This window comes from Dipteris shenzhenensis, chromosome 13 (assembly GCF_047967505.1).
Source record: "Dipteris shenzhenensis isolate YYH24624 ecotype China chromosome 13, Dip_SZ_1.0, whole genome shotgun sequence".
Classification (NCBI taxonomy): Eukaryota; Viridiplantae; Streptophyta; class Polypodiopsida; order Gleicheniales; family Dipteridaceae; genus Dipteris; species Dipteris shenzhenensis.
This window is the reverse complement of record NC_141608.1, coordinates 35,828,459-35,853,131: the sequence shown is the minus strand read 5'-3', so window position 1 is coordinate 35,853,131 and position 24,673 is coordinate 35,828,459. Positions and strand designations below refer to the sequence as shown.

The 24,673-nt window shown below is 45.1% G+C and overlaps 1 protein-coding gene across 2 annotated transcripts in view; it reads left to right on the top strand.

Annotated features, from left to right (window-relative positions):
* The window catches only part of LOC147895351 (methyltransferase), a 57,941-nt gene extending 35,394 nt beyond the window's left edge, over nucleotides 1-22,547 (top strand). For both annotated transcript variants that reach the window (XM_087383778.1, XM_087383777.1), the window contains exon 9: nucleotides 22,167-22,547. In XM_087383778.1, the coding sequence (XP_087239904.1) occupies nucleotides 22,167-22,315 (149 nt within the window). In that variant the 3' untranslated portion in view covers nucleotides 22,316-22,547. The remainder of the gene's footprint in view (nucleotides 1-22,166) is intronic.
* Nucleotides 22,548-24,673: the final 2,126 nt, after the last annotated feature.

The window sequence follows — 24,673 nt, the reverse complement described above, 5'->3', positions numbered from 1 at the left end:
CAAACCAACCTGAGGCTTCTTCTTATGAAGGAATGTGTGTGAAATGCTGTTAGTGGAAAAGACAAAAAGCGTTTAACAGATGGGAAGAAAATTCTACAATGGGAAAATCTCAATGACAAAGCTCTTGCTCTTATTGGTTTGGGTTTGTCTGGTGAAGTTATTCATCACTTAGATTTTAATTACACTGCACGAGAATTGTGGGAAAAGCTAGAATGCCTGTTTGGTAACAAAATTATCAACTCCAAAGTATTTTTTAGACATGAATTCTTTAAGCTTCAAATGAAGCATGAAGACTCTCTTAATGCACATTTGAATCATATGGAATGGCTCATCACCCACCTTGCTACGTTGAAGGCCCCTATTGAGGAAGAAGATCAGGTTGCTGTCCTCCTTTCCAGCATCGAGGATATTCCTAAATATCATGACATCATTCCAGTACTTCTTGTGGCATGGGACATGAAATTTGATGAGATGGTTGCAATGCTCATTGATCATGACAGAAGACATAAGGATGACCATGAGGAGCATGCATTATATTCTAAGGGTAAAAACAAATTCAAGCCTCTCAAGTGTACGTATTGTAAGAAGCTGGCCATACGGAGGATTGTTGTTTTGAGAAGCTTGCCTAGTAACAATCTAAGGACTATGCTAACTTGATTGCAGCTGCCGCTAGTGAAGAAGAAGAAAAAGAAGACCTCCTGACACCAATTCATATTCTCACTGCTGAAATGCAACATCTCTCTCTCCCTCAAGAGGTAGATGAGGGTGATGAGTTTGTTTTCTAAATCTGTCCATTCATGGGTACTTTGCCCTGGGTAGTTTCCCAAAAATGATTGTAATAGTCTGATGAGTGTTAGTCTTGTTGAGTCAATAAAGGTTCTCAGCCTTGGATACTCCTCCTAAAATGATGTATTGCTTTGTGTGGCTCCATGTCACTAATTAGTCCCATTTTGGACCGAGGAGGGGGATGTATTGTGGGAGCCTCATTGTATTGGTCTTTGATGGGTCTTTTTATCACTAATTAGTCCCATTTTGGACCGAGGAGGGGGATGTATTGTGGGAGCCTCATTGTATTGGCCTGGCCGAGTTCCAGGATGTTGGTGTAGCTCCGAGATCTATGAGCTGGTCATGTGGCCATGCTAAGACATAAGCCTCTGAGTCATGTTGAGTCTCAAGCCATGAGAGTGCTTGGATCAACCTTTGTACATGCTTAGACTTTAGCCTCTGAGTTACATGGGGTGCACAGATTAGTAGATTCTGTCATTACTATGTTTTGTTCTTGATTCCATTCCAATAGTCCCTCACCTTTCCTCCGTGGGGGGGTGTTAGGAAGTGGAGTCAAGTTGAGTGAGTTTTATGTGTTTTAGTCTAGTGTGTCCTATGGATGTCACATGTCATATTGGGAGATATCCCATATGCACTTCGGTATTCTAGTGTCTAGTGTATAGATTATATGAGGATGGACTTGTGTTGTGTGTCACATCATAAGAGTCGACATCAAGCTTTCTCAATGTAAGTCTTTCATTGATTTAGTACTTCCATTTCTCTTTCAGTTGTTTCCATTTCCATTTCCATTATTTGCATTCTTTGCCTTTCCTCATCCTCTTCCTACCCCACCGCCTCTCCCTACTCCTCTATGCTCCAATACAGAGAAGAGGTATGATATGAGGAAGTGATGGAAGATTTTACCCTAATTAATCCTTTGTGATTTAACTTTGTATAAACGGATGCTCAAGTATGCGTGGGTGTGTGGATTTCTCTGTGTAAGAGCATATGTTTATACTATGCTCTACACCCACCGTTGGGCGTAGATGACGTCGGTGGGATGCCATAGTAGCTAGTTCCTGCTATGTGTGATAGATTGTATGGTTTTCAATCTTATGAGTGAGTATCATGAGAATGAAATTGCACTATGTGTTGTGTTTTTTGAGGGTGAGTTTGGGCATGTTAGAGGTGACATCTCCGGCATCACTGAGTGAGGGCCTTGGTTGTGGTCTGCCCGCCTATGTGAGGGAGAGAGAGGGCCTTGCTTGTGGGTTTGTCTGCCTAGGAGAGGTAGAGGGGGATAACCACGATGGCTGTGTACACCAATGTGCACATGAGCTGTACGGAGCAGGAGCGGGGGCTTACGGAGCCCGTACCTGCTCGCCATTTGTCCGCCACTGTTGCAGGATCTTCCAGGGAGCTATGGGGTCATATGCACATGCCCTGGGCTTGCTATAGGTGCCACTAGGCCGCCATCACTGCGCCTAGGTGTTGCCTTGGATGGCAGGGTACGCATGCCCCTAATCAGGGCCTTATGACCCGACCACCTGGTCTATTGGACCTGACCCACAGTCGGCCCCCTGGTCGGCCACTTTCCCCTCCTCTAGTCGGTTCGTTGGGGCAGGGGGTCACCCTATATATAGGGCCCCCTTCCTCACAGTTTTTCATCTCAGTGTTCAGAAGTTCTCTCACCTGGAGTTGAGGTTTTCCACCCAGCAGTAGAGGGGTTTTCTTATGAGATCCTTATGCAAGTCTCTCTTGGTTTTCTCTGTTTTCAGTTCTGTCTTGTGAGTTGTTCGCTTTCTTCTCTCCACTGTTGTTCAGTACCGCTGCACTTCTCTCATGGTATCAGAGCCAAAGGTTGGCTAAGAAGACCGGACTTGGACCAGCAAGCTACGGAGCCTATGGGAGCTGTTTGAAGTGGAGGGTATTAAGGTATAGGCTGTCTTTTGGAGTATAGAGTAGGACATCTACTTTGAAGGGTATTGGAGTGGTGGATTGTGTGAAGGCCAGATCAATGGAGGTTGGACGAAGAAGTCTCTTCAAGCCTCTCTGCTTTGTCTTCCATCTTCCCTTCCCTCTTTCTTCCTTCATACCCCTTTCTCCTACTCTCCTGCCCAACCTTCTCCATTCTCTCCATTCTCTCTACTTCTCCATTCTCTCCATGTCTCTCCCAATGGCTTCTCCATTCTTGCCACTTCTCTCCCAATGGCTTCTCTGACGGAATTGGTAGAAAACAAGGTGAAGATTCCAGTGTGCCCATGTTCCTTGTAGATCGTCAACTGGATGGGAACAATTATGGCGTTTGGTGTGTCACAATGGAGTCGGTATTGCAATCCTACGACTTGGCAGACTTCATTCTGGTGCGTCATGGGTGTCAAACGGTCAGATCCCCTTGATGAGAGCTTAGTTGGTGGACCAGAAGGCGGCTGAGAATTTGGCTGTGATCTGGTATAGAGTCAATGCAAGGGTATGTTCTTTCATTTTTTTAAATTGTACTTCTCAGATTATAAATCATGTTATTTGGGAGCACCTGGCCTCCTTGCATATCAGGACTTCCCCTATGAAGAGGGTCTCTCTTGAAGTTCAGACTTGGATATTGGATCCTGCGAAAGTCTTCATGGATGCGGGAACATATCAATAACTTTCAGGAACTTCAACATGAGATTCTTCAAGCGAGGAAGGAAAAGATATGGTGATTACCCTGCTCTCTCATCTCACTTCTTAGTACTTTGCCTTCTATTCTTCACTAACACTAGTGGTAGGATGAGCACTTTGACTTGGGAAGAATTGATGCCTATGGTACTGGATCAAGAGGAGTGGTTTCAGAGTTCCTCCCATGGTGGTGGCTCTGATGCTCTAGCAGCTCCGCAGTGAGGAAAGAATCAAGGTCGCCGATTTCCTGATACGAGGATAGAAGCAGAGAAGATTCAAGAAAGCACTCAAGGCGGAGCGCTCATGCAATCACTGTGGCCAGAAAAGCCATTACTGGAGGAAGTGCCCTCTTTGGTCTAATAACAAGGGTACTAGTTTTTCCTCTGTTGTTATAACTCCTGCCTTTGTTCACATAGAAATTATGGATGCTCTGGCTTTCTCTGTTGCAGAGGGGGTTGTCTTCAAGCCAAAGATTCCAGGACCTGGATCGTTGAAAGTGGGGCATCTCATAATATGAGTCCTTCTCCAGTGGGGTTTCAAGACTTTGTGATCTTAGGCGGAGTTGTCTGTATCGGCGATAGTTCCGTCATCAAAGTACGTGGTGAAGGCAATCTTGACTTAATTCCCAATGGCAAAGGAGGGATGCACTCTTCCAGGGTATTGTTTGTTCCCTCTCTTGGCTTCAATTTGCTGTCTGTTTATGAAACTTGCTGTCTAGGTACCACAGTTCTGTTTGATGAACACTTTGTGGAGGTCCGGGATAAAGCCACCCGGACAGGTTGTTCAGATTGGTACGATGCGTCATGGCATTTACACTTTGTCTGCACTTTCCTCGATCACGTCTTCTATTCAAGGCGACTTGTGGCATTTTTGTTTTGGTCACTTGGACAAAGCATGATCACTTAGTTTTTCCAGTCAAACAACACCGATTAGCAGCAACTAGGCAGACGTCGGTTGCAAGGACCTGAGCCACAGAGACACACCAAACTCGCTAGAAGACTGAATCGCACTAGGGGAGAGCTTGCCTCCATGCTCATCAGACCGGAGACGTGACCTATAGGAGTGACATTGGCACTAGTTAGTCGTAGGCCTATAGCCAGAAGACCACAATGGGCCACACGTTGACAATCGCCAGTGCTCTCCATCACGGGCTTTATGCTACCACAACAGCCTCACACATCGCCGACCCCGTCTTAGGCTTGACATCTCCGCTAGTTTCTAGATGATCATCACCCTTTGGTCTTCCGAAACTTTTAATAAACTTTCTTTCTTCCTTTCTTTTTCTCTTTCTCTATCTCAGTTCATGATCTGATTATATACAATGGTTTTCTTAGATGGCGGTTCTCAGGATGACTCAATTGCTTCCCACATGGAGGAGGGCAAGCACAGTGGATTATTGGTTGGCCCATCCTTTGTGTCACATGCATATGATCTCATTGCCCCTCCCCCGTCACTAGGTGCTAAGCAGTCCTATTTGACTTTCAGCGCATAGGACAGGATCCACCGGCCCCCACTTAGGTCCATGTGCACTTCGATCATGCCCTTAATGCAGTATACAAAATCCACCTGTCCGCGAGTTACCAGCACCTTGGAGATAATGCAGACCTCGCCCATGCCTCAGACATTTTGGTATCAGGGGTTCAAGATGCTGTGGTTAGGTCTTTTCCCACGACACGATCTACACCACGCTCTATGGTTGGGAAGCTGCCCCAAAACCCATGGTTCGATGATGAGTGTCGAGAGATGAGATCCCACCTCATACGTGAGCAAGCTTTGTGGCATCTCATGAGGACCGAGGCACATCGGATATCATGTCAATCGACTCATTGGAAGAGACGAGCTTTCCTCACATAGGATGGATGAGATGGACTTTGCATGGGGGCTCCTCTATGACCCATCCCTATCACTGACCGAGGCGTCTGGCACACATACGCGACCTCGCTCTACGACGTCTAGATAGGGGCACCATCGGATTTGTCTTGAGACCCACCACATCCACTTTGGTCACTATACAAAATTGGTAGGTTGCACTACTCCGGCTCCACAACCGGAAGATTTGGACCACGAGGGATTGACAATGGAGTCTTTGCACATGGAAAGGAGGTCTTGGGCTCGACCTTAGCACATATGTTTAACCATGCGGTATGCCATGGCTTCTTGCCTCCTTGGAGCACCACCACTATTGTACCGAATACACAAAGCAGGGGACCCCATATCGCACAGTCATGATAGGCCACACACTGGCCAAGATCTATGAATCAATGCTAGAGAGAGAGATCATCTCATACATAGAGGCAAATGGACAGGGGCACTGGGACAGGCTAGTTTTCGACGGCAACATTCCACCCTTGACCACATCTTCGCCCATCGGGCAATCATCAAGGAGGCGAGATCGAGATCCAAAAAGTCTATGCCTTCTTTGGAGACTTTTGGAACGGATTTGACAACAGTTCCACGAGCGGGCATGATTCGGAGACTTGAGGAGATGCAGATGCCAGGAGTCACGATCTGGGGGATAACGAGCCTATTTGAGTCAGTCGAACGGAGAGTACGTGCTCGTGGAGGTCTGTCGCACTGAATTGAGAGCACGATTGGAGTGAAGGGTGCCCTCTATCTCTGGTACTCTTTAGGCTATACATTGATGAGATCACGAGTTTCATTGATCACCTTTGGGAGGGGAGGGATCCTTGCTGGCGGATCTGATGTACTATACGCAGACGACATAGTCCTCATCTCTTCTTCTATAGGAGGCTTACAATGACACCTAGAGACCCTAGAGCAGTAAGAGAGACCTGATGGTCAATCTCGGCAAGACCAAGGTTATGATCTTCAACAATTCACGAGCAATGCTTCATCGACACAAATTTACATACCGAGGAGAGTCAGTGGAAATTGTATAGTCATACACCTATCTTGGGGCAATCTTTGTAGGAACGGTCTTCATAATGACACATGTAGGTAGGCCGCGACTCACACGAGGGCAGGGAGCTCTTGCTCGCCTAGAGAGACAATGCTTCTAGGCACTCTTCCAAGACCTCCCAACGAAGGGATGGATTTTTGATAAACTGGTGAGACCAACAACCATGTATGCAACATTCTTTTGGGGGTGCCCTCCCGACTGAGATTTGAGAGACTATAGGTGGCTATGGGAACCAGGATGATCTGGAATAAGCCCTCGGTCCCTCATCAAATCATACGGGCAAAGTTCTCTATGACATAACTGTGAATGGATGCCATCTTTTAGACAGTGACATACCTACATAGGGTATGGGCCTTGCCTAGCTGGAGGCTACCGAGATTGGCATTAGAGTCATACATACGATTGGCTAAGAGAGGGGTCAGCACAGCCTTGTATACACATATTTCCAAATGGTTTCACAGTAAGGGTATTCAAATGGATCGCCTCTCCCCCTTGCAGTATAGCTTAGATGCCTCAAGCATCCAGATCCCATGAGATGATATCAACCGTATCATTCGGTTGGATGTCACCAAGCTGTAAATACTCCAAAGTCAAAGTTTTAGTTAACCATTTATTGAGTATAATTAATGAGTTCTTCATTTATTTAATTATGTTCAAAGACTTATAATTATTTGGTCAAAGTATTGACTTCGGTCAAAAATACTTAACCTCAGTTAAGTAAGCCTAACCTTGGTTAGGAAGATTTGGCTTCGGCCAAGATGGTTAACCAAAGAACCTAAGCGTTGACTTTGGTCAACAAGACTTGGCTTACGCCAAGAGGGCTAACTCCGGTTAACCAAGATGTGTCAACCTTGGTTGGAGAGACTTGGCCATAATTAAGGTGCTTCGACTGATGGTCAAGCCCCTTCATTACGACCACGAGGGTTGGCCTTGGTCGAATAAAGAATTTGTTCTATGTTATGTGCACATGTTTGCTTGGTGGGGACGCCCACGGTGACCAGGATTAGTCCACAGATTATTATTTGCATTCAAAGGCTGACAATGCATTAATGGGTGCCATGGTTGTGCGCTTTAGGTAATGGTTGCAGGTACTAAGAGGGATTGAAGATCCAAGCAATATGGAGCTAGGCGAGCGCTTAGATCATCACGTGACCAAGTGTTTCGAAGACTCCAGAGTTGCCCTTAGGTGGCATGTAATTAGGAAAGTAGATTAAAATTTGACAAGTGGCATGTTGCCAAATGAATGAGCCTTGAGCTCAACGAGACTTGGCTTATGCCAAGAGGGTTAACTTCGTTAACCAAGGCGTGCCAACTTCGGTTGGAGAGACTTGGCCATAATTAAGGTGCTTTGATTGATGGTCAAGCCCCTTAATTATGATCAAGATGGTTGACCTCGGTCGACCAAGAATTGTGTTCTATGTTTCTTTCACATGTTTGCTTGGTGGGGATGCCCACAGTGACTAGGATTAGTCTACAGATTATTATTTGCATGCAAAGCGTTGACCATTAATGGGTGCCATGGTTGTGCACTTTAGTTAATGGTTGCAAGTACTAAGAATGATTGAAGAACCAAGCAATATGGAGCAAGGTGAGCGCTTCAGAGATCACTCGCGTGACCAAGTAATTAGGAAAGTAGATTAGAATTTGATACTTGGCATGTTGCCAAATGAATGAGCCTTGAGCTCTTTGTAAAAACTATTCACGTTTTGAATTTTGGAAGAACAGCTCTAGGCTGAACTCTTTGTACTCAGAAATTCTCAAGTAACTGTTGTCCTGGGCCCTAGTGTGTTTGCAGAGAGAGTGAGAGAATGAGAGAGAATTTCTTTTGAGATAGTTTCATTGGTATCAGAGTGGAGGCTCATGGCCGTCTTAGGCTATGACGATCCAGCAAGAGAGCAAAAGGAATCGCCGTTGATTCACCAAGGGATAACCGTCGTAGTGTAAATGCTATGTGAGAAGCCTTCATTGCTGTGAGTGCAGGAGGATTTATATAATATGCCGACGGCCGGTGATTTGGAAGGAGCGCTGCTTGTTAGGTGCCACAGAAGGGAATTGACATGGAATTCTGTGGAAAGAGTCTGGGGAAATCGTGGTCATTGCGTAGAGCCACGAATAGAAGCTTGGGGAAGAATTCACGATGAGATTCGAGTGGTTGTCAGGCGAAGGTTTCTGACGGGGATTTCGCCTATGGTTGCCGTGAGTGTTGTGGAGGCTTGGAGAAGGTAGGCAAAGCACGTGAGGCAGCGTGAAGTGATTATTCTGCACAGATATGCCTTCACGTGTATTGACACCTTCACGTGGGTGCATCATGTTGCCAGATTGGAGAAGTTATCATGTGGACGCAGATTTGTTGGCAAGCGCTGGTTTTCAGGCTTCTCAACGGCAATGGAAGAGGCTTTTGTGACCGCGTGTGGTTGAGATCCAGCGCTTGACAGGAAAATTCTCCAAGACACATGGCGACGTGATACGGAACAGTTCTGGTGATCATCCTCTGCAGATGCCCTTGGGTATCATTTGACGTGGCAGCATATGCGGGTGACGCGTGGCCTTGACATGTGGCAGTTGGGATGATGTGGCGACCTGACACGTGGCATAGGCATGCAGCTGATGTGGCAGCCAGCACACATGTTGAGGTGGCAGACCTGCAGTTAACCCATGCTGGGTTGGGTAATCTGACCATAGTTGGTTAACTCTGGCTAAGGATACAGTTATAGTGGTTAGTCTAACCAGTCAGTTGCAGCTAACCAGACCAGAGTGGTTCAGTTAACCAGAACTTAGTTTGGTTTAGTCACATATCAACTGGCCTGTTCACCTAACCAGACCAGAGAAAGCCAGTCTGGTTAGTGTAAGCAGACAATTACCTATCCAGTTACTTTAATTTAAAAAACAAGTTGCAGAGACAGTTTTGCCCACCAGTTTCCACCTATTTGCCAGTTATTTTCCTGTCAGAAAATCAGCAGAAAACATCAGAAAAATCAGAGATTTGCAAAAGAAAAAGAAATGCATGCCTGTGTGCACAGAGAAGGGGAAACTTGCATTTTGAGTGCTTTTTGCAGCAGCCAGAAAGGGGTAACACAGAAATTGATGCTTCTTGAGTTGACAGCCAGTTTGTGGCAAGAGTTGGGGCTAAGTTGTGAGTGCATTACACCTGTTGTTGAGGTATTTTTCTCAGGCTGATAGCATTGGTTGCATATACTCTGTGAAAGAGTTGGCAAAATCTCAGATAAGTTGCAGTGATGGTTTCGCAACAGCAGAATGCCATACCCTCCCATGAGGAGAGTGCCAGGAATGATCAAGCTATGCAAGAGCAGAGTCAAAAGATTGAGGCAAGTTATAGACATTTACTGGCACACATCATGGAAGCCAAAAGGGATCCACTGTTTTGGAGGCTCGTAAATCCTCATGCAGAGGAGCAGCAGCAGAGAGTTTCTTTTGGGGCAACCCAGAGGGTGATAGCCAGAAAGAGATCCCTGGATGCAGTTCCTGTTCTTCCTGTAGATGATGTTTCTAGGAAGAGCAAGAAACCTCGAAAAGAGGACAGCAAAAAGAGGAAAGCAGGTAGTGAGTCAGGGAGTTTGCCTTCCAAGAAGAAGAAGGCTAAGCATCATCATAGTTCTTCAAGTTCCTCTTCTTCTTCTACCTCTACCTTTTCATCATCATCATCGTCTTCTTCTTTTGGATCATCGAAGCCAAAGCATAAGAAGAAGAAGAAGTCTTCTGGCAAGAGAGCAAAGACCAAGGAGTTTAAAGAAGGTGGGAAATTTGTTAGGTTTGCAACTTTTAATGGCCAGTATGACCAGACAGAAAAAGCCATGCAGTTTATCAGACAGTTTGATGCAGCGTTTGGCACGCAGAGATTTTCAGAATCTTTGAAGCTGCGCATGGTTAGTTTACACTTGACAACAATGGCTAGTGCATGGTGGAGCACCCAGACTACAACTAGCACTGCTTCAAGAAAGTGGAAGGGCTTCAAGAAAGCCTTCTACAAGCAGTTTATGCCCAAGCGGTTCAAAGACCATGTTCTTATTGCATAGGGCACTTGCAGGAAGGGCTTCAAGAAAGCCTTCTACAAGCAGTTTATGCCCAAGTGGTTCAAAGACCATGTTCTTATTGCATAGGGCACTTGCATATGGATGCAGGTGATATGGTGGAGACCTACAACCAGATATTTTGGGATGCATTTTTGAATCACTCCCTGCAAAAAAGTCTCGAAGAAGACCCAGGTAAGAAAATACAGATCTGGTCTGCATCCAAAGATACAGGCTGTGGTTAGTACCCAGCAACTTAAGGGCATATAGGATATCATGCACGCAGCCACTGTGGCGAGTTTAATGAATATCCAGGATCTCACCACAGTGCCTTCTCTTTATGCCGGGACAGACAAGAAAAAGACAGCCACACCTCAGGTAGAGAAAAAGGAGTTTCCGAGGGCTTAGAAGAGGGGATTTCAGCCTTTGAAGCCGAGGGGAAACCAAGTACAAAAGCCCTATAAGGGAAGACCATAGCTTACCCATGAACAGATTGAAATTTTCAGAAAAGAGGGTAGATGCTTCAGCTGCGGCAAAGTGGGGCATGTGGCTGCCCAGTGCCCAAAAAAGCCTTCAACTCCGAAGGGAAAAGAGGCAGAGAAGCCACGGGCACCGTAGAAACCAATGGCAGGAGGAGCTCCTGATGTACTAGTTCGTGTGTCAAATGTTGGAGATATTATAGTCAAAGAGTGTGTTGGTGTGAAGTGTTGGTGTGTAGTACTAGGTGATCTAGTACTAGTCTATGTGTGTGAGTCTTGTGTGAGTGCCATGTGTCATCATGGGACTTATCCCATATGCTCTAGGTGCTAGTGTGTGAGTGAGTAGCCTATATAAGGCTTGTACTTCACTTGTCTTGTCACACTTGATGAATGAATGAAAGCCTTCTTCATGTCTTCATTTGAGCATTATTTCCTTAGACCCTAACTCTCTCTCTCTCTCTCTTTCTCTCCACCATGTTTCTAACATGGTATCAGAGCCACCTTCCATAGCTGCCACGTCACTCTTGCCCTAATCCTAATTCTGCTTCAGTCCTTCCTTTTGCAGCGGCCTCAGCCCGCTGTTGCGCTTTGGTACACCTCCACACCTGCTGCAGCATCTTGGTGTACTCTGGAGCTATTCTGTTGAGCTGCTTTACTAATTTCAAGACATATCATTATTGCTCTCAGATTCGGGTCCATATTTGGAGCATCTCTAGGCATTTATATTTGTTCTTTTGCACACAAGCAGATTGCTGGTCCTTTAGCTTAGCTTGCTGCTTGCCTTCACGAAGTTCTCTTCAATCATGACTTCTTTGTCTTCAAGTTCTTTTTTCGTGGAGAAGTTTAAGGGGGAAGGTTTTCCCACGTGGCAAACCAAGATGCAATTGTTGCTTTGCATGAAGGAGTTTGGGATGTTGTTGAGGATGACCAAGGTGAGTTACTTGATCAACACCACCAAAAGATTTGGAAGCAGCAGAATGCTAAGGCCATTGCCCTCATTGGTCTTTGCTTAGCTGACTCTCTCATCCATCATGTGGATTTCAAGTCAAGAGCTAAGCAGATTTGGAGTTGCCTCAAGACCTTCTTTGGTAATAAAATCACTAACTCTAAAGTCTTTTTGAAGCTCAAATTTTATGATATGAAAATGGAAGAGAGTGATGAGTTGAGTGATCATCTAGCCCGGTTTCAATCTCTTGTTCAACAACTCTCAAGTTTGAAGAGTGTCCCTGATGATGAAGATAAGATGGCCGTCCTTATGAAGAGTATGCATGGCATTTCTTGCTTTGAGCACACTCTTGAGATCTTCTTCTTGCCACCACTACGTTTGATGATATGGTGGCCCTCCTCATTGAGAAGGGTTGTCGCGATAAGGAAGTTGCTCTTGTCTCTCCTATTGAACATGCATTTGCTTCCACAAGCAAATGGAACCAACAAGAACATTATTTGCAGGTTTTGCAAGAGGAATTGCTTCAAGAAGAAAGCACAGGAATAAGAGAAGCATCATGCCAATCTTTTGTCTGAAGACGAAGCTGAACCTGAAGAGCCCCCGAAGGAGATACATGCAGCTACAATAGAGGTTCATGGCCTCTCTCTTGACGACGACGATCCATTTGACTAGGGTTGGGCTTTCTAGGCCCCTATGCTATGTGTCTGTGTTGAGTTAAATAAAGGTTCTCAGCCTGGAGTTGTCCCTCTAAATTAAATGTATTTGGAGTCAATAAGAGGTACTCTACCCTGGGTTGTCCCCCCAAAATGAATGTATTGTCTTTTACTTTGGTTGATGGTATTGACCACCCAGTTCAGAGTAAGGAGGGATGACGAGTGATGGTTTGCCCTTGCCGGTCGCAAGCTAACTGAGAAGTCACTATCACACGGGAGGTGTTGGATAGTTGGACTTGCTCTTTGCGGTATTGCGGTGGAGAGGGGATCAGTCTACTCTCGCATGTTGGGTATTACACTCTTTGCTCTGAAGGGGGGTGTTGGAGATATCACAGTCAAAGAGTGTGTTGGTGTGAAGTGTTGGTGTGTAGTATCTGGTGATCTAGTACTAGTCTATGTGTGTGTCTTGTATGAGTGCCACGTGTCATCATGGGACTTATCCCATATGCTCTAGGTGCTAGTGTGTCAGTGAGTGGCCTATATAAGGCTTGTACTTCACTTGTCTTGTCACACTTGATGAATGAATGAAAGCCTTCTTCATGTCTTCATTTGAGCGTTATTTCCTCAGACCCTAACACACTCTCTCTCTCTCTCTCTCTCTCTCTCTCTCTCTCTCTCTCTCCCCCTCTCACCCATCCTGATGTCCTGCTGCTGACGATGATGATGATGGTGGTTATGATGATGCCGATGATGATGCTAAGATTGATATATATAGTAGAGATATGACTATGTCATACTTAGGACTTAGTACTGCCATTTTGCATTTTTTTGCATTCTGCATTGGTGTGGATGCTTGTTTAGTAGCTCCATTACCACAGATCATTGTATTAGGTTTTTTACAGTCTCATAGACCCAACGGTCTTCCGAAGGCTTTAATAAACTTTCTTTCTTTCTTTCTTTCTCTCTCTCTCTCTCTCTCTCTCCCTTCACCATGTTTCTAACATCAAACCCAGAGGAACGAGGGTTGCTGCTATCTTGGGGCAAGATCAGAGATCAGCAAGCGTTGATTTTGTTTGATCCTGGGTCTACACATGAATTTATATAAGAGGATTTAGCCTTGAGGCTTGGAATAAAGATGGAGGAGTTGGATAGGGCTTTGGATGCTGACCGGATGTTCTGTGGGAACCCTGTGCTAGTCACTCCTTTCATAGGGAAGCTCCATCTTCATGTACAAAGTTATGTTGACCAGGAAGACTTCTTCATCTCCCCACTGAAACATCACGACGTGGTTTTGGGTATGCCTTGGTTCCATCATAAGGCAGTGAAGTTAACTCTTTCTGAGAGAGTGTTGGAATTTGCACATAGGGGTAAAACACAGCGTGTGGTTGCCAGGAATAGAGGGGAGACTATCCCCATTGTATCAAATATTTCGGTTGGAAAAGCAATAAAGTCTGCAGTTTCAGCGTACATGGTTTTTATAAAAGAAAAAGATGTTGACATGTATGCTGAAATGAGTGAGGTAGATCAAATTAAATTTCAGTTTCTTAAAAACTTTAAAGATTGTTTTTTTGACCTTTGCCAAGGGAGTTACCTTCTGAGTGACCTGAAGATCATGGCATAGAACTCATTGAGCCAAAAATAGGCCCCCATACAGAGTTAGTGCAACTCCGTGAGAAGAAATTATGGCCCAAGTGCATGACTTGTTGTCCAAGGGGTTGATTCAGCCCAGTTCCTCTCCATTTTGCTCCCCTGTACTGCTTTTATAGAACAAAGATGGTTCGTTCCGTATGTGCGTAGATTATCGCGCACTGAACAAAATGACCATCGAGAACGGGTTCCCAATTTTACGCATCGATGATGTGCTGAATCAGTTAAATGGAGCTTCAGTTTTCAGTAGGGTAGACTTAAAGAGTGGTTATCACCAAGTGAGGATACAGCCTTAGGATGTGCACAAGATAGCGTTTTGCACTACTTTTGGTTTGTATGAGTATTTGGTGATGCCTTTTGGATTGACTAATGCCCCAGCTACTTTCAATAGAATGATGGATCGTATCTTCCGACCCTATAGATAGTTCAGAGGAACCTTCTTCGATGACATTATTTTCTTCCCCTAGTCCGAAGAAGAGCACAATGAACATCTTGCTACAGTTTCCAAGGGCTGCGAAATCACCAGCTCTATTCAAACAGCAAGAAGAGTGAATTCTTTCTGCAAGAGATCCATTACTTGGGGCATATAATATCCAAAGATGGGATACGGATGGACCTGGCAAAGATCCAAGCCATTGAGGAATGGCCAGAGTTGAAGATTGTGCTTGGAGTTCGTAGTTTCCTAGGCCTGTGTTCTTACTACAGAAAATTTATTAGGCATTTTGTGGACATAGCCGCTCCACTCCATGATCTTACTTCGAAAAATGCAGCTTTCAGATGGGGTATTCCACAGAAAAAAGCATTCACCACACTCAAAGAGAAGCTGACCACGAAGCCAATTTTGATAGTTCCAGATTTGTATCAGCCATTTGATGTGGATTATGATGCCTGTGGGGAATGTGTTGGGGCTGCATTGCATCAGAATGGTCATGTAGTGGCCTATGAGAGCAAGAGACTCTGGGATGCTGAAAGATATTTGGAAATGTATGAGAAGAGTTGTTGGTTGTAATTCATGCCATCCATACGTGGAAGCATTATCTTTTGGGTGCAGACTTTACAATTAAGATATATCACCAAAGTCTGAGATATAGACAAAGCTCTCCGAGAAGCACATGAAATGGGCAAATATAATGTCAATGTATTATTTTCAGATTGTCCGTACTCCGGGAGCTCAGAACAGAGTGGTAGATGCCTTGTCTTGAAGACCCCAGGCGAACAATGTGACTATTGCTTATCATAGGGATCTGGAAGACATGAGTACATGCATGTTCTACATGCGAGTTCTACATGCAACTCCTACATGCAACATGCGACTTTAACATGCAACTCCGACATGCAACTTGCAACTCCTACATGCAAATTCTATATGCAAGTTCTACATGTAGAGAGAGAATGTCTTACAATTCCTACACAAAAAGCCTCTTGGGCACTGGTTCTAAATTACCTTGTGTCCTTGGTTTGTTGACCTGTCTAGGGGGAGCTGAGACTTCATAGGGATCAACTGCAATGTGGGCTTGTAGATGATGAGCTTATGAACCAGGTTCCAGAGCACACAAATAACAAGTCAATCTCCCACACAATCTGACTAGAACACACACACATCAGAACACACAGACTCTTTGGAAGAGGGAAAAGAATGCTTTGACTTGCTGTAGCTCCGTGTCAACCAGGAGTTGTTCATACACACAGTCGTTCTTTGTACGACAGATCAACCACACATGATGTATCTACAACACCTCCTTCCAGCAGCTTGTATATGATAAACAGCTTGTACTTATGCTTCTCGTACGGAATCCCCATGCACAAAGAACCCCCAAGAATGCTAATCCATCGAGTCATCCCCTCCACCTTTAGATTCATGTAACCTCAACGATCAAAGTCCCTATTATGATTTCCGTTCAGTCACTATTGCATCTGCACACAAGCTGTGCGTCATACTCAGAATTGTAAGCAGCCACATCAGGAGTGCTTCTAGCAGCGACAACTCCCAATCTGTCTTCTGTTCCAGCTAAGCTCCCCCACGCAGTCTGTACACTTGTGCGTGATTAAAGGTAACAAACCCACAGCCCAAAAGAATAAGCAACTCACACTTCATGTCGAGCAGCCCATTAGTTCTCCGCTCAGCTAATCGTCAGCCCTGTGCTATTTCTTTCCAGATCATCACATCCCTTTGACAGCCCGTACACAGCCAAATCGCTCTCTCAGATCGTCACAGCCCTCTACACCCTGGTGCACTACTCTTGTACAACGATTTGGAGCCTGTGAACCATCCGTTCATCGATCAGCAGATTCTCCCCTCTCCTTCTCCGCTCTCTCCCCCCCAACTCGATCTCTCCCGCTCATCAACGTTTTCCAGCACTCTCCAGCCGCCATCCCACGTATCAGCCCACTCGTCAGCCAGAGCATCCCCAATCCTTGATCACGTAGCCACCTTGCATGCATACATTCCCTTCCAGATTTTCCAGCCACGTCATCACATAGAATTTACCACTCTTCCATTAAAAAAATGCAAATATCCCCCCAAGGCACATTAAATGCACATTTTGGGCCTTTAGTCACACAATTCCCACACACATTAGCATGCACATTAAAGCTTGCATGCACCCCCGTACACACACATGAAAAGCCCCTTGACATGGACACGAGAATCAAATTCCTGTAACATGCAAGTGCACATTGACTCAGGAAAATAAAATAAAAAACCCCTTCATGACTTGATTTACATGACCCCAAAAACATTTTCACTTGGCCACACATTGGATACCCTTGTTCTGGAGATCTGGTACAACCACATTGCATTTCATCAGTTCCCATGAAGTCCCTGCAAAACATACTTTATTGTCTCAAAACACTATACATCAATCCATCATGCTTGTGAAAGAAAAAAATCCACAAATGCCAAAAGCCCACACCTACCCTAGATGTGTACAACTATGTGCCTACCCACAGCTATATACAGTGCTCAAAAACTTGATACAAGTTTTGTCCTATCATTTTGCCCATCCCCTAGTCTGCAGACATTCATGTCTTGCAGTAGGTCCACAGCTGCCCACACTCATGATCCTATGAAAGTATTTCTTTAGTATGAAGCCATTGACTCTATTCTTATGCTGCTGACCATCCAAATCCTCAAGTTGATATGAGTCATTTTTGAATTTCTTCGTTGATTCTCCTCTTGAATTTAAGCATAATGTTCCACCGCCTTTTGTCTGTCTAGTTTGAATCCTCGTTCATCTTCATTAACATCTGTAATGCAGGAATTTCTACTTCCAAGGGTAGTAGAGCTTCTTTCTCGTAAACAAGATGAAATGGTGAAAACTTGGTGCCTTCTTTTACTGCAACTTTGTAAGCCCATAAAGCCCAGTGCAAAGCAAGGTCCCACTCCTTCTCATGTGTTCTCATGATCTTTCCCATGATATTAGTACACACATCATTAAATTTTTCATTCATCCCATTACATTGAGGATAATAGGGACTTGCATATCTGTTTTTAATCTTCAGCTTACCACATAATAAATCCATCAGTTCACTCCTGAAACTTGGACCTCTATTAGAAAGCAACTCCAGTAGCACACCAAATCTACAACAGATATCCTCATACACAAATTTACATACAGATTTCGCATTGACAGCCCGTACTGCTCGTGCTTCAGCCCATCTCGTCAAATAATCCTTAGTTGTCAGCGCATAACAATTTCCCCTCGCTGTCATGGGTAGAGAACCGATGGCATCTATTCCCCATTTCTCAAAAATATTATAAGCAAGCATGATATTTCTGAGTTTTGGATGTAAGATCCTCTTACTTATTTTCTGACACTGTAGGCATGACTTGCACCAATGTCTTATCTCTCTCTGGAGGGATGGCCACACATACCCTTCTGTAAGTATTTTCCTCGGCATGATTTTGAAAGCAAAATGTCCTCCACATACTTCCTCATGATTAGCTTGTAGAATATGAAAAAATTCCTCATGCCAGGGAATTCTTCTGAGCACGAGATCAGCCCCTTTCATGTAAAGAACATCATCTATCAGACAATAAGAAGTACAGCTTTTAATAAATCTGTATTTTCTTTGTTTTGGAACTTCTTCAGGCACTTTACCAGTTAACAGGAAGCACCAGAAGTGGATGAGCTAGAGGAGGTTCTTCAGCCATAAGAAATGGTGTATCGTATTGTACGCAAATTCCCTCAGGGCAAGGAATTTTACAGATATCCTTGTAAAATTCACGAATTACTCGGCATTGGATGGATTAAGACATGTTGTCTAATCATCCACAGCTTTTGGATATTTACAAGGAAGCTTTTTAGTTGAGGTCAACTAAATAGAAGCCGAGGGGATGTCACCAAGCTGTAAATACTCCAAAGTCAAAGTTTTAGTTGACCATTTATTGATCATAATTAATGAGCTCTTCATTTATTTAATTATGCTCAAAGAGTTACATATATTTTGCCAAAGTATTGACTTCGGTCAAAGCTACTTAACCTCGGTTAAATAAGCCTAAACCCGGTTAGGAAGATTTGGCTGTGGCCAAGATGGTTAACCACGGTTAACCAAAGAACCAAAGTGCTGACTGTGGTTAGAGAGTGTTGACTTCGGTCAACAAGACTTGGCTTATGCCAAGAGGGTTTACTTCGGTTAACCAAGATGTGCGAACCTCGGTTGGAGGGACTTGCCCATAATTAAGGCACTTCAACTGATGGTGAAGTCCCTTAATTATGACCAAGAGGGTTGGCCTCGGTCCACTAAAGAATTTGTTCTATGTTATGTGCACATGTTTGCTTAGTGGGGACGCCCACTGTGACTAGGATTAGTCCACATATTATTATTTGCATTCAAAGCGTTGACCATTAATGGGTGCCATGGTTGTGTGCTTTAGGTAATGGTTGCAGGTACAAAGAGGGATTGAAGATCCAAGCAATATGGAGCTAGGCGAGTGCTTAGGAGATCAGTCGCATGACCAAGTGTTTCGAAGACTCTGGAGTTGCCCTTAGGTGGCATGTAACTAGGAAAGTAGATTAAATTTGATAAGTGGCATGTTGCCAAATGAATGAGCCTTGAGCTCTTTGTATCTCTTAGGTCTTCTTGGGCTTGCTGTGTCATCCGTTTTGATAGTTGCGGAGTGAGGATTACCATCTGGGGAATGCTCTCCAGAATGTGCCATGTCCTAAGTACAGTGGATTGGTACTGCTGTGATCACATATGGTCGTGGCCATGAGTTCAAAGAGAAACCATGCGCACTAGAAGCCTATGATGTAACCCGAGTGGGGGAAGAATTGTCTTCATGAATGCATCTGACCGCCACGCAAGACTTGCTGATTGGCGTCAATAGGGTGGCCCCCTTTCCCAATGTTTGGAGTGGAGGTTGGAGTCTTATCGGAGGATGAGGTTCGTAACCCCCCTTAAAGTGAAGAAGTTCACGTCAAGCAGGCAACAAGGCGACAATCACCTCACTACTACTGGATTTCACGGCTTATGTGCTGCAGACGATCATCTTCGAGAATTAGCCTTTGTATTTGACGCTCCCATTAGACTCTCCACTAGCCACCCATCTATGCATGGGGAACACGGGATGTCGCTCAAGAATTGTGACGTGTGCTCTGCTTAATTTGCAAATGGAGAATGATCGACCCTATTAGTTCCTTGCTGGCCTAGAATTGTTGTTTCCTATGAAGGAAACAGGACGTGCACTCCGATACCAATGTAAACTATCAGGGTGAGAGCAAATTTGTTTGCTGAGAAATGAAGAAAACGAATTCAAGCAATCACAAAGTACATAGCACAAGGGCCCAGAACAACATAGCTGGACCTCCTCGAAGGTAATTCTATTGCTTGAGAAATCTGAGTACAAAGGAGAAATCTGTCTGCTCTGCCTTCCATCACGAAAGCCATGTACAACGTACAAGCGAGAGGGAAGCAGTGTGCCAATCGGCAGTTGCTAATGCCAACAATCCTTCTAACTAGAATTAAGTTAAATACCATAAGGGGCAAGTTTTGGGGCCTTCTAGGCTTGTGGTCACACGTTGGACCACAAGCTGGAGTGAACTCTCTCTTGGAAGATGGGACAGCTCCTTAATTCTAGGATAATCTCCAAACTTGCAACAAATAAATGAAAACACACAACCATGGCACCCATTAGTTGTTAGCCTTTTGAATGCACAATCAAATACTTAGACTAATCCTAGTCTATGCGTTCATCGATGCCATGCAAACCAATATGCAACCAAACATACTCTTGTTAATGGGGGTAGTCCTTTTGACCATAGTTAGGTCTCTTTGACCAAGGTCAGCTCTATGGTTCTCTGGTTGATATAGTCAACCCTCCTTGACCGAAGTCAAGTCTTTTGGCCATGGCGAAGTCTCTTTGATCGTTAGTCAATGCTTTGACCTAATCCCAATAAAAATCATTGAAACTTTGACCGTGGTCAAACATAAAAAGAAATGCTCATTTATTACTTGGAATATATAGTCTGTATCTGAACAGTGGTGTGCCAAGGGCATGACAGGCTGTATGCCCACTTTCCTGGCCCATTGCATCATGAAGGAGACGCCTATTTGTACTTGTTAGCACATTGCTGAAATGTCCAGTAAGTGGCATGCGTGAGTTGCTCCTCATGCCCGAACCGAATTACTCCAAACCCTATCCCTTGAGGACCCATCCATGCCTCAATACGGTATATCTGATTTCATCATGCAATCAAACAGAGATAGGTTCCACTTCTCCTGAAAGCCCCAGAAGGGACGAGTGTGGGAATCAACCATACCAATGGAACCCCCTTTGTGGGGCTGCAAGATCATCACCGTCATCTCTAAATCATGGGGATATGCGTCTTGGATCTCTAAATAGTTCCATGGTCCAAGCGCCAAAACTCCCTTGGCAAAGGTTGCCGAAGGCAAGGCCTTGGTCCTGGAAGCTACAAGAACATGCTGTTGGACTTAGGCTTCTTTGAGGAAGCGGAGTCCTGTTCGGGGGAGGAAGAGGGCTGCGACTGAGAATAGGAAGTCATAGCAGGGGGGGGGGGAAACCAGCCACGCCCTTGCCCAAGGGCTTGGGCACTGGGTCAAGAGAAGCGGGGTGGGAAGAGGCGGTGGTGGTAGGAACTGCTGTAGAGGGATGAGGCGAGGAGGGGGGGGAGTGAGGGTGACTACAGCAGGGATGGAAGGACGAGGGAGGGGGGAGAAGAAGAGGAAGGAGGGGGGCTGTGGTGGTGGTGGTGGGAAATTCTGAGGAGGAGGGGGGCAGGCGGCTGGAGCAGCGGCCTTTGGAGTGGTGGGTCTTGCTGAGCAAACGAGTTTGAAAAGGGGCAGTAAAACATTGCGTGAGCAAAAGAAAAATTGGGGGAAAATTGCAAATATAAAGGTTTTTGACCTTGACATTGGCATTTTTGCAGCCTCTATGTAGTATGAGTGTTTCAGTTTGAAGTTAGAACATTAAATTTGTGAGATTAATATATGACCATTTTGGATCCACGTTTGATTGATTGGCAATGTTTTACTCAAACTTTTTATATGTTTGAAAACACTAAACGTTCTATTGATTGGCAATGTTGCACTCAAATTTTTTATATGTTTGAAAACACTAAACGTTTGATGGCTTTTAACATTTTAAACAATTATACAAGATGATGTACAGTTACAAATGCAGGTTCTTAGAACAGGATCAACCCTGTATTGATGTTGGATGCTGAATTTCATTTCTCCCTAGATAGTATTGTTAGATTTCTTTTATGTAACAAAAACCCAAGGGATTGGTGCCAAGGAGGGAGATTGGACCATATTTGTTGCCTTACTGTCTTCAGCAATAGAAAAAGCAGTCATCACCAGTCGTGGTCAATACCTCTTCCCTTGTATCCAAAAGTGATCTGCATAATGATTCATGAAAGCCCTTGCTGTGCTAAGAATCATGTGGCCACAGTTAGGATTTTGATTAATTGTCAATGCTATAACTTTCGTATCATTTAGGAACTTGGTGATGCCTTTGTCAATATCTCAGCATTCTCCATTTTTTTTGTCATTAAGAAATCATATCTTTTGGGTAAGAAGTTCCACTTGTGTTCTGTTTATATGGATTTGCAGATTTTACGGATGAGGAAAAGCGAGCACTGACTAGTGTTGGTGCTAAGTCTGTTGGCCTTGGACCTCGACGGCTACGGGTAGAAACAGCAGCTATTGCAATGCTATCTGCTGCCATGATCTTGAGTGATGGACAATGTTTGGATTCTTAATGATTCTCAGTTTTGTGAGGATCAGAAGAAAGAGTTATAGGTATTTCCGAGCGGTCTTGAACCTTGCCGACTATGCATATAAACAGCAGCCATTAGGTGCCAATGTCTATAATAATACTTGATTTGTGAAGATCAGGTGAAAGAGTTAGAAGCTCTTACGAGCTAAGGTTTGTAAACTTTGAGAAATGCATGTGAATTGAAATCAAGAAAGGTGCATTTTGTGGAAGTAATATTTCCCCTTCAACCGTTACCAAATGCTTTGCAAGAAGGCGGTCATTGCAAAGAAATCTGTGGTTACAATTTCAATATGAGTCATGGCTGTTCAAAATGCGTCCATTCTAATTTTTATAGTTCTGTCCTTATAGTACTCCAGAAGAATCAAGTTAGATGCCTAGCCATCAGTTGCGTTTGCTTACCGAAAGGAAGTTCCGACTTGCATAGGTCATCATCTAGTCTTCCTGCTCATCGACGCTCTTTGATCCAATATCACTCGAACTCCCCTGCTTCGGGGCTTACATGGTAGCTCCCTCAACTCCCTCAATGGTTTATATTGTACTTTTCCCAGAAGACAAGCAAGAGGTGTAGGACCTAGTTGTGGTGGGTTGGATTGTTGGGCTCACACTTGCGAGGAGTGGAATCAGGTCCGTGTTTGGATTCAGGTGAGCTTGCGTTAGAGGGAGGAGGTTACCATATATGGGAGGGAAGTCTTTCTTCTGCAGCACTACCCAGGCTCTAGTAGTGCAGGGCCCTATTTTCCTCCTTCCTCACTTGGTGTATGTCATCCCTTGGTACCATGGGTTCACAGTTAACGACATGGACTTGATGCACTACATGCCACGCTTCCCAATGACGGTCTGCTTCCCAAGACTCTCAAAGGAGTACTAATCTATCCTTCTTTTGGGGGATGTTTCAGCACGGTATCCCCATTGACCTTAGTAGTAGCAGTGGTAGCTGATGATGGGGTCTCGGGTCTTACATGTTGAGTTCTAGAGACTCTACTGAAGGAGATCTTCCTTGAGACACTAGATAGGGGAGAACACCGACAGAGGGTGGAGGTTTCTGGTCAGTGTCTTCATTGCAGATAGATGTGCCACTTGGCGTGGGCTTGTCCTAGGGGTGTAGGCAGGGAAACCCCTCCCCTTGAGTCTTAATAGCGGGAGTTTCGTGAGGATAGAGCTCAGCGCCCATCCAGGTAGCAGCAGGACTCCACCTGCCTGCTTTCCCTGAGAAGGAAAACTGATGCCTTACCAACCTCCACCTGGTGTCGAAGTCAGGCTCACCTTCTGCGGTTCTTCGCGGCCTTGCTTCCTTCTTTCCACCTTGGTCCAAGCCCGCTCGAAAGGCTCCACCCAGGGGGTCTGGGACTCCCCCAAGATGTCCCCAGACTCCACCTTTGACCTCTCTACAAACCCACCAAAGTAATCAAGCGGCCAGGACTTGGGAGAGCCCATCTTGCATAATCCCCCCCCCCTTCCCCAGATCTCCCTCCGCCTTGCGCTATATTTTCGCCTCCTTCGGCCCCCCTTGCTGTAGTCCCCGGTTCTCTGCTTGCCTTGACTCTCTACCCCCCTCCTTCCCCCCTTTGCTAAGGGCTCTCCGCGTCCTCCTGCCCTCCTCCGTGGGAGTCCTAGACCCTCTCATTGCCTAGGCCAGCAGGCACAGGCTCAGCTTCAGTCTTAGTCCTTCCCTCTTTCCGTACAAGATGCACCCTCCTTGGAGTTGACGGTGGCCGATGATTCGTTTTCCCAGCTTCTAGGTCCAATGCCTCGTTTAGGATAACCCTCTCCGAGCGATTTATGGAGGCTTGGACCTTGGAACTACCCCCTTGCCTTGGAGATTACGATCTTGATCCGTCAGCCCCGCAAAGGGTGTCCCATTGGAGCATGTGGTTTCCCTTCTTGTTCTTTCTCGGGTTCCAACTTCGCTTCCAATGCGAGAGAATTGGACCCTCATGCTCTTTGATGTTATGATGAGGGACCATATGTTCCGCATTGAGTGACTGGGACCCAAGGGAGGGAGTTATGGATCTCTAGACTCCCACGGCAATGCAGCTATCTTTCAATTGGGTTTCTCGACAGAGAGATGAGGACTGGGTCTTGTAGTAGCGGTGATAAGCTTTGGCCGGAGGTCCATAGCTCAGGTAGGTTTCACACTAGATATTACATCAATGCACTAGCCAGCTTGGTACAGAGGTCTTCTTCCTCATGCAGCGGGCTCTGAAGATAGGCATTGAGCTTGTCATGCCTTTGGTGCACTGTTGTACGGACAATGACTACTTTCCTTTCAAACACCTATCAAATTCACAGAAATCCACAGTCATCGTATAGGCTCCCACTCATAGGAGAGCCTTGTTCTCCC